At 39.1% G+C, this 11,164-nt stretch overlaps 1 protein-coding gene across 1 annotated transcript; it reads left to right on the forward strand.

Annotated features, from left to right (window-relative positions):
- Positions 1-5,045: 5,045 nt before the first annotated feature.
- On the forward strand, positions 5,046-10,782 carry plek (pleckstrin). The gene is made up of 9 exons (XM_083988107.1): positions 5,046-5,153; positions 8,156-8,311; positions 8,451-8,632; positions 9,141-9,232; positions 9,353-9,537; positions 9,677-9,781; positions 10,062-10,145; positions 10,280-10,349; positions 10,493-10,782. The coding sequence occupies exons 1-9, from the start codon at positions 5,112-5,114 to the stop codon at positions 10,630-10,632; spliced, it is 1,056 nt and encodes a 351-aa protein (XP_083844233.1). The 5' UTR covers positions 5,046-5,111; the 3' UTR covers positions 10,633-10,782.
- Positions 10,783-11,164: the final 382 nt, after the last annotated feature.

Genomic DNA, 11,164 nt, shown 5'->3' on the forward strand with positions numbered 1-11,164 from the left:
AGGTGATTTTTATTCTTGTGAAATCATTTACTTCATATATTTCAGTTCTAAATTCAACATCTCAGCAAAACACAATTTCTCAAAGGTTGTCTGCTTGGAGTTAGTAGAAGGTAAATGTAGTAGACACAATGTGGGATGATTTCTGTAGAAATAATGCATGGGTACATCTGCTCATCCAGAATAAAAGTGACTTCATTATGTTATATTTAAACACTGGTCTACTTTCATGCTGGTGGCTTTGTGCAGCCATACTTACACAGTGGGCTTTGGTGTAACCATATGCTCAGGTGTAACACTGTGTTACTGTTGCCTCTCCTAAATCCACATTGCTGGCTTTAACACTTCAGATAATCCAAATTTTGATTTTCACTGCTGTTTACTTGTTTTCTCTTAACATTCAGAGCAGCTGCACTAGATGCTCATATGTAGCTAATAAAATATCATAAAATCACCATATGTGTCAAAATGACAGTCTTCCAATATGCAAATAATCACCTCTTTTAAAAACCATGATCATTTGGGAGGATGAAAAAAATACATATCTTTCAAAGAGCAGTGAAGGCTGTCTTTATTACATTTCCCCATGAGATTGTAAATCTTATCTTTCATTTTGCAGAAAATACGCCTGCGTCTTCTGGTATCATGAGATCTGAGTTTCAAATGAGGGATCAGCTCAGTGTGGGATGTGTGGAAACAGACAAATGATGTAATGCCCTCAGGGAGGGCCAGTGCCATCTATTAGCAAGTCTCAGCCCCCCTCCCAAAAATCATTTACATATCAGGAAAGCAAATACGAGGCTGACTCTTGTTAAAGTGAAAAAAACTAACAAAAAAAAAACTGTGTGTGAACAAACATACAGTAAAGCTTCCTAGCTTTCTTTTCATTTCTGAATGTGTTTTGTGTCCATAGCTCCAGAACAAAAATGTAATACATCATCAGAAATTGCCTTTGGAACCCATTTGTGGAAGCTGATATAGGCTACCATCCCGTTATCTGCAGTGATCTATATATCATCAATCTTAAAAAGGCTGACAGGTTTGCAATATATTACTGTACAATCATCCAGTGCTTATGTTGACCTGTCAACCTTTCTTCACTGATTAATAATGACCACTGCTTGTGGCTCTTTGAATTATAAAACAGACAAACACAAACACTCTTGAGAGCCTACCTCAGGAATGGAGAGCTTTATGTCAGGGCTAAAAGCTGTGTGCCTGTGTGATCCTGCCTCTCTATGTCACACAAAATGATAAACAACACTGCAGAAGGTCATGCTAGTGTGGGAGCACGAATGGAAAGAGGTGGACAGATTGAATGTGCCATGGAAGAGCCATCAACTGCCCCACCACCCCACCCTACCCAAACTTCTTTCCCATTTTCAGCCCAGTGCACTCTTTAGCAATAATTGATGGCGCTTGTGAGGTACAGAGGACTGGGATGAAGACATCTCAACAAGAGCCAAAGGGTGGGGCAGCAGGAGGAGGAACAACAACACATGCAGTATTTATTGCTGTGTTCAATACGAGGGGAGAGTAGAAGAAAAATGGAAGTGGTCCCTGAAGTGGAGCAGCACACAACTCATACTACAGTGCTGTCACTGTATTAGCACTGGTGGAAGAGGCAATCTGCTCCTTTACTATCGTAAATGTGACCATAACACACAAGCAAATATTGAGTTACAAATAATTCTCTGTAGGAGTGTCACCAAGAGCGTTTCCCTTACAAATATATTGAAATACTGATTGTGGCAAGTACAGAAACAAACCCATATTCAAAAATTACTATCAGTGGAAATAAAGCTGGACTGTAGCCTACTTTAAGGGTTTTCAGTGAAGATCTGACGAGAAATTTCACCTGGTACTTCAAAGTGTAAAATTTTTCCTGAGAAGAGTGGGAGGAAACACACAATAAAAGGTCTGGGTTAGTTTTCACCACAGGATATTCACCTCTGCATGGTACAGACTCAAACGACTCACTAGGAAACTGGAATGAGCTTTCTCTACTTTTATTGATTAGATCTGCACTTTCAGTGCCGCTTACTATAAAGGTCAGTGTACATCATGTGTATACAGTGAATACTGCTTGTAGGTCTTTTGGTAATAGAGAGCCTAAGCAGAAGCGGAAGAGAGGCTCTCCATGGGACCTCAATTCGGAAAAGATCTCCATGTAAGTGAATGGGAGTCAAGATTTTATTTCGTGATCCGATTGAATTGTGTTATGAGAAAAAAAATATGACCTTAACCTATTTAAAACACAGCGTTTCATGCCAAAAAATCAGCAGTTTGTCGTGAAATGGTAACAGAAGAATTTATTTTGTGTGAAGAAGACCACTCTAACACGTGTGATTTTTGTGATGTCACCTACATGACCTGTAGTCTTTCTGGTTATGGATTTTCAGAATTTTATTTTATAATAGTTTTACAACAAACTGCTGATTTCTTGGCACGAAATGCAATGTTTTAAAAATACGTAGAGGTCATATATTTTTCTCATGGCACAATTCAATCAGATCACGAACATGGAGATTTTTTCCGAATTGAGGTCCCATGGCGAGCGTTACTTTCTGCTTAGGCTCTTACATGTTCATGGGTTGTTTCAGGTGTCGAAATAAATTTTGTGTGGGTGTTTTTTTTTTTATCTTTGTGAAGATATCCTGTGTCTTCAGTTTCATCATGCTTACAGTACATTACTTGCCTCCTCTGTGCCTACAGATCCATGTCTTCTCCCTGTTCCCAGGGTGCACAGTGGATCATCATAGTGCTATTTTATGCACTACAGTAGAATATGTGTAGATAAAAAGACAGCACAGGGATGAAGAGGACAGATGTGATTTTGATAAAAATCAACCAATGAGGTGTTTTGATTGTTATTCCCCTTTCTGCTTTATTTTTGTATCTTTATGTATCTCACCTAAAGAAGACCAGGGTTAACGTGTTGTGTTGCTTTTTTCTCTTCTGCCGCCCTTGACGCCTGGTCTTGATTAGAACTAGAGATTATAATGTTCTGTAGTGTCCTCTTTGCTTCTGTTGCTATTTCCTCAGTGAGATTAACATTCCACACCTCCACCCCCTTTTCAATCACCACCATGGAGAGGTGACTCTTATGCTGCCAGTTAATGAAACTCGCCGCCTCAAGATTCATCAATAAAGGCGTAAACGCCAGCCTCCTTAATGTTTATTCATCGTGTGGGCAGGAAGGAAAGCAAGGCAAGTCAAGGCAGACAACGCTACGGCCGCTTGATGACGGTCATGGAGAGCATTCCCATGTTTATGGAGTGAATGAGATCATAATCAGAAGGTGACTTATCATGGTTTAGTGTTTACAACAAAGATGTTTGATTGGAATGAGGCAGCCAATGTAAAGCCTAACTCCATTAGGAGGATTACTGGACGCATATGAAAGTTATTAGCATAATGTATAAATTAATGACTGATTTCAAAGCCTGAGCAGCGTGGTTTCACTGACAGAGATGTATTTATGTATATGTGTTACTGTGACATTCATTCTCAGTCTGTTATGATTTAATGTGTCTCTCTTGTTTAACCCCTGCATGCAGTACAGCCGTGCCTCCCACATGTTATTCAGTTTGATTTGTTTTTGAGGCCCTCTAGAGGTGCATTTGTAACATCACAAAAACAAACCAGTGTGGACCAGTGTACAGTGCTGTCAGTAATTTTGTAAGCTGCTTAAGATGAATTAAAATAAACCGAATGCACAGCGTGTATGAAGAATGTTTTTCTTTTACTGTGTGGTAGGCTGTTATCTTAAAAGAACTGAGTGAAAAGTACAAAGAACTCTTTATTGATCCCAAAAAAAATACCTCAAATATCAACTTGTCATTCTGTCACCCATCACGTAGTGTTTCATCTCTGCCACTCACTTCATTTTTGGATCTTGCTTTATTTCTCTGACGCAAACAGCTGGTCCACTATGTTGATGAGAGCTGACACCTCAGATACAGAGACTTCCTTTCATGCAACCACAGCTGTGACACATGTTGCGATAAGGCATGAGTGAGCTCTGGTGAATTCTGTCATTACAAAAGAAAAATGACAGGAAGTTGGGACTCACACTTTGACGGCACAGTGAATAAAATGTTTCATAATAAAGAGGTAATATATTGTCGTCTATTATGTTTTTGGGCTCCACTCATGTCTGCTGCTCTCTTATGTCTGTCTGCTATTTATACACATGTTGATGTTGACTACAACACACTTTAACCTACACTGCCTCCTGACTCAGATCAGCTGTTGTGCACCACCGTAAAATCTATGGTAAGTCATAGTCTAGCTAAATATAGAGTTACTATAGTGTGTATGTGGGGTTTTTTTTCTTTGTGATTGCAAAACTGTAATATTAATGATGATACAACTGCAGTGTATTCCTGGTGCCTTTCAAGACATGCAGGGTTAGTCATATTAGAGAAACATACTGTATAAACAGTGTCACCGCTCTGGACAAAATCTAAAGGTTGCAGCGCAAACTCAAAAAGTCAAGAGATAAAGATCAACTTAACCACAGATGAGCATCGCAGATGAGATAAAACATGCAACTCACTGTTAACATAAGCTTTCAAACACAAACTCAACTGTAGACATGCCCAATAAAGGTGATTTAATGTGATTCGAATAGAACAGTAAAAACCTTTCTCCCAATTCCTGTTTGGTCATCCGGATGTTGGTTTGCTCTGTGTCTGTCTGGGTGTGTGGTTTTTTTTCTCTCTCAACCTTTGTCTCTGATACTTTATTGAGTCAACTCAGACAAATTAAGATAACTGTATAGAGAAACCTCCATTACTTGTAAGAACATTTATATCAAAACGTTCTAGCTACTTCTTCATATTTAACAGCATTTTTTATTATCTAGTTTTACATATCAGTAGCAGCAGAAGGAGCAGCTGTAACTAATAATACCATAGGGAAGAGGAAGCAGTTGACCAGTCATTGTTGTCACAGACTCAGCAGCGCAACTTCCTGCTTGTGTATCTGTGTGTGACTGTGGTTTTGGCAGATAGAGAGAAAGAGAGAGAGATATATCTGGAGAACTGGGTGTCAAACGGCTCAGACAGTCACTAACAACGTTTCGTTTGACAGCAGCAGAGAGCAGAGTAATGGAGCCACAAGAGATCAGAGAGGGATACTTGGTGAAAAAGGTAAGACGTAGATGGAAAAATCATTCAGCATATGGTGGCATTTTTATAGCTTGAACTCCCTTTGTCAAGTTTAACATTTATAAAAGTATAGCAGAAATTATATCAAAACTGAGAACTTAATTGGTACTGCAGCCAAAGGCAGATATTTAAATGTATTTCGGTTTTTTCTTTTTGGCTTTCTAGCCACACAAAAATATTAACTTCAAGGAGATGCAGTTGCAATAAAAATGTGAGTGACAGAATAAACTGCAGATAGTATCATAAAGGTGCCACATTTAAGTGTTCAAACCATGATGAGACAACTGCCACAGTAGTGATACAATCACTCACTGTCAGTGCAGGTTTAAGGTTAGTTGATGCATCAGTAAATGAAACCGTTAAAGGACTACATATACACATAAACATCCACAAACCGTTAGGGTGCAGTTTCCTGAACAGAAAAGTAATGTTGTTCCGAATCTAGAGTAACAGTTGTGAATGTCACATGAAGGTTGCTACATAATGCAGAAATACACACTTCTGTTCCACAGCAGTAACAAAAACACCAGTTCCTGATTCTGCGTAGAGTAAAACATGAAACCGTGTTTCAACTGGGTGCTATGAGTAGCCACAGATGTGCGTAATGGTTGTGGTTGAGGGCGTTGTTAGAGAACATGTGTGTGTCATGGAAAAGTCAGAGGTATTTTACAAACAGATGATTAGTTCCTGATCCATTCATGACTTACTGTGTGTCAACTAAAATACAATGAAACATCGAACTCCAAGGAAAAAGCTGGTCAAAGAAACTTGCAATGTTCAGCAGTAAAAGCTCTTGCACAGCTATGTACGTACGGATGATTGCACAGTACCTCAACAGCTTATTTCATGTAAGAAGATTCAAACACAACAACAAATGACATAACAGCTCCAGATTTGTCTTATTGTCAATAATTTATAGATCTTTTTTTTTGTCCAACCAAACTTGACAATTTATTTATCTGCTTGGTCCAAATAGTGGCTGAAAATGTCACTGACAGATGCTCTTTTTATTACTGATTGGTATTTGCTCTAAACTACCATTCCCTGCTGTTAGGAATTACTTTTGAAATATGAAAATGAGGTAACACTTTATTTTAAGGGGTCCTTGTTCCTGTGTATCTACCTAATTAATTACAGTGTAATTACCTATGTAACGTATGTAATAACATGTACTTACATTGTAAATACATAGTGTATTTTGGTGTACTTACAGGTCCTTGTTACACTTGTAATAAGAAATGCCAAAGTGGCCTCTCTCTTTGCACAAGCATTTCTTACACTGTAATTAATTAGGTAGATACACAGGAACAAGGACCCCTTAAAATAAAGTGTTACCGAAAATGAAACTAGATACTTATATCCAGTTAGAACTTAGTTTCACTTCTTCAATTTTATTTTTACAGTACAAACTGGGCATGTGTACCACAAACAGGGCTGGGAAGTCAGAAAGTGCTGATGGACAGCAAATGATTGTGGTGTCTGGGGTTTTACAGTAAATGTCAAAATTAGCTGTGTGTGACCCTCATAAGAACAGACATATTGGTCTATGTGTGGTATTAAGTACCAAAAACCATCTCTAGTTGGTTTTACATCCCCTCCCTCAGGCCCCTCTGTGCAACTCTAAAAGAGTTATAGTTAGGCGTTAGGGCTATAGTTTGTAACATCACAAGTTAACAAAAGCCCTAATGGCTCGTTTTAAGGGAACAGTTTCTCAGCAACACATAAAAGAATAAGACTGAGGGTGATTTCAGCTGTATTACCTGTAAAATGATCTCTCAGTCAATGCAAGAAAAGACAGACTATCTGTCCTTTTTTAAAGTTATTTTTTCAGGCATAGTGAGAGAGAGAAAGAGAGAAAGACTGGAAAAATGGGGAAAGAGAGAGAGAAAGAGGGAGATGTGTAGCAAAGAGCCATAGGCCCAGACTGGAACCTGGCCTGCTGGGTCAAGAACAAAAAGCCAAATTGACAATATGCTCTACCAGGTGAGCAAGACAAAGCATTCACCCCATGGTAGACTATCTCCCACACTGAGCACAGCCTCTGTTTTGTTCTTATTTACTTCAAATTCCAAAATGTAACACACTTTTTTTTTAAGGCAGGTGTGTTTATGTAGCTTGTTATGTTTGATACCTGCAGTTTGTCATAGCTGTTAATCCCTCATTACCAAAGATTGTTCGCTCTATCCATGGTCTTATGTTAGTTATTTCCCTGCCTTCTTTAGTTATAATGATGCAATTCAAGGAGTTTATATATAGAGGCAAGGCTCAGTATACTGGAATCCTTCAGTTCCTCAGCAGCTGGGAAACCAGAGCAGCACTGTTGACTGTGACTCGTCATCGCTTCACTGGGTAGAGATGGCAAAACCATCAGACCGTCAGTCTGTCAATCAAAAACAAAAAGTAACTCAAACTGGTCAAGAAAGCGATCGTGAGAGCCAAGGATTTTTTTAAAGACCTAAATGTAGATTTATTTCTCTATTTTCATGCCACTAATTCCTGATCAGCTAAAAGTCAACAGCTTTCCCTCTTATGGTGAGCTTTCACTTTCTTCTGCCAACAAGCTGTTAACTCAGCGTGTGAAATGAAACAGTATATTTAAAAAACAAAATCATGTCAAACTAGTAATTAAATAGGTGTTTTTCATGTGTCATTTTCTGGATATAAAGTTAACTTTCTTGTTTTATGTGAAGTTTTTGAGGTGTCACTGACCTTATATGTGGACTTCACTGGATTTGAAGGTCACTGTTAAAAGTAAGACGCATGATGTATGGTGCTATTTGTGGTAGTTATTTGGAGAAGAGAGAAGATGAGGAAGTTGTCAAAAAAATGAGGCAAGGGGACATTTGGGGATTACGCAGAGATGTTATAATAGGCATACATCAGAATACTCCATCAATACAGTGCTGCGACAAGGCCTTTGTAGCAACTACTCTCGCGTCTAATAGTTTTGCCTGCCTGTGGTTACCTGTTTTATTGATCCTTAGGGTACACTGCTAAACTCCTGGAAGGCCGTGTGGGTGGTGCTGTCAGAAGATGGGATGGAGTTCTATAAAAAGAAAACAGACAATTCTCCAAAAGGAATGATCCCCCTGAAGGGAGCAACGCTCCTCAGTCCTTGTCAGGACTTTGCCAAGAGGACGGTGAGAGAATCATAGTAGTCAAAAAGTTCAGAGCTACAATTAGTGTTTCAAAGTGCATGATGAAATGTACAGGATTTGAAGATTTGATTAATTCCAGACTGATGAAAAAGCTAAAATTATTTCTAAATCTTCCATTTAGCTGGTTTTCAAGATTACCACTGACAAGAAGCAGGACCACTTCTTTCAAGCCTCACATGTGGAGGAGAGAGAGTTGTGGGTGAAGGACATCAAACGAGCCATTACCTGTCTGCAGGGGGGGAAAAAGTTTGCCAGGAAGTCCACAAGACGCTCCATTCGCCTACCTGACACAGTAAACCTGACGTATGTTCTGTTAAATCTTTTTGTTGGTAGAGAACATCATTTCACAACAGCTGTTGATGGAGTCTTTCCACCCTATTTAGCCCAACTAGTCCCCACACTCTTCAGAGCCACACTAGTGACAAAAGAGCCATCAGTTGAAAGTTTGTGAAACAATATGTCTTGATTTCCAACAGAAAGAACTAAAGCTGACTGTTGATATAGACAGTGAAAGTATAATGTTGCAAGCAGGTTTCATCAGCTGTAGTGAGCTAACCAACCAAGATGTAGTTAACTCAGTAATTTAACTGAAAATAGCTGACAAGAAACCTGTAAAGCCATTTTAAATATCCACTATTCACATAAGCTACTTAGGCCCCCTGTGCCAAGTTACAGTACAGTATAGGGTTGGATGACTGTATGGGACAGGGGTTAATTGAAGGGTTGATTGCTTTACTGTAGCTTAGAGATAGGTGATAGTATGGTGTGACATGTTGAAAGTGTTCACAGAGTTCACATTGTGTTTTCCCAGTGAGCTGTACACACTGATGAAAGACCAGGATGATGGCGTGAAAGAGTTAAAACTGGAGCAGGATAAACGGGTCTTCAACCACTGCTTTACTGGTATGACTATTTTGGTTGTATTGATGTTCCAGGTGTGGAGGAAGTTTTTATCTCTCTCTTATTTTTCGGTGGCCTCACAATTTTCTTTTCTTTTTTATCTTTCCCTTTTTTTTAACACAGGTGCAACAGTGGTAGAGTGGCTGATTTCAAAGGACAAAGTAAGAAATAGGCCTGAGGCCCTGATGTTAGCAACAGGGCTCCTGAATGAAGGTTTTCTCCAGCCTGCAGGGGACGTGGCAAAGGATGGAGCTGAGAAGGGAGAGCAATCAGCCTTCTTAGATGATACCAAGGCTCTTTACTACTTTGTAAGTTCAGATGTGTGACATAAAGTTACTATTTGATTATAATATTTGATTGATATTAGACATGGAAATTTGAATCTTTCTTTTTTTCAGCAAGACAAATATATATGATGTTTGTGTGCATTGCTGTGTTTTATGGCAGGCAGACAGTGGGTTCTTCTGTGAAGGCTACTCCAGTGATGAAGATGTGCTTGTGAAGGAGGAATTCAGAGGAAATATCATAAAACAGGGATGCTTACTGAAACAGGTGAATAAGAAAGCAAATAATACAGTGGTTTTTGTTGTTCTTCCTACTTATATGCCACAAATAATAATTATGAGAAACTATCGTATTCACTCTGTAAAACATCACACTTTCATACACAAACTTGAAGATACAAACAACACCCACCAGTCCATTTTTGTGTTATTCTAATTAGAGTCACCAGTCACATTCACTGAAAGAGGAAGTGTGTTTCAGTTTGACTTGTTTGCTGAGTAGGTGTTCAGCACATTAGAAAAAGCCTGTGTGTTATTTTTTTTTACAGGGACATAGGAGAAAAAACTGGAAGGTGCGAAAGTTCATACTGAGAGATGACCCTGCGTTTATGCATTACTATGACCCCTCAAAGGTAGGTTCACAGGATTGTACAACCTGAAACACACAAAAAATATTCTTTCAGTGGACTTCTCTCCTCTCACATACTGTATGTTGTCTTGCCCATACGTTCGTTCTTATTTTATGTCCTTTCTCTCTTGGTGTCAGGGTGATGAACCTCTGGGCTCGATCCATCTCCGTGGATCTGTGGTTACAGCTGTGGAGTACGTGCCTGATGGTGAGTGAGATCATTGCCCCATGACAAATATGTCCAGTTGCATCACCACTGTGACAGACTGTGACCAGGAGATGTAATTGGTGTTTACTGCCAGTAGTGTCTCTCCAAGTCATCCCTTTTAACTCCTCCTTTCCCGGTTTCAGCCAAAAAATATGACATTGACGGCAACCTCTTTGAGATCATCACCTCAGATGAGGTTCACTACTTCCTTCAGGCTGCTACGAGCGAAGAAAGAAAGGATTGGATCAAAGCGATACAGGCAGTGTCAAAAAGTGGAAAATAACAGGAGCAGTGGAGCAGGAGTGCAGTGTCTGCCAACCACAGTTCATCCAACTGATCGTAAAAGTTTGATTGATCTTTAATTATATTTGACAGTGTGTCAAATAGTGTAAGTAAAACATTATCATGCTGTTTCATTCAAAGCTAAGTGAGATTCTCCCCGCTATACACTATGATGTTTTGTGCAGTTTGAAACTAACCAAATATAAATAAAAGTCATATTTTCTACATTTAACAGAATTAACTTGTATCACTACTTCTTAATTAATTTTTTGCACTGAAGAATAAGTAAGTAGAGGTTTAACATCTTCAAAAACGTTCTAACAATGGCCCGACTATTTGAGCTTGACCTTTAGGCTCTTCAGTTGACACAAGGGAGCAACTACAGCTGAGAGATTTTTTTTTACAATTGGTATTAAGAGAACCTCGGAGGTCTTTCTTTGAAGTGAGAGGAGGAAACTTATCTCTTCTTCACTGCCAAGTGTATATCTGTCACTACAGCTTTGACAAGGTCTCACTTTTCTAAGTTCAGTGTG

The sequence above is a fragment of the Trachurus trachurus genome (assembly GCF_905171665.1).
Source record: "Trachurus trachurus genome assembly, chromosome: 15".
Classification (NCBI taxonomy): domain Eukaryota; kingdom Metazoa; phylum Chordata; class Actinopteri; order Carangiformes; family Carangidae; genus Trachurus; species Trachurus trachurus.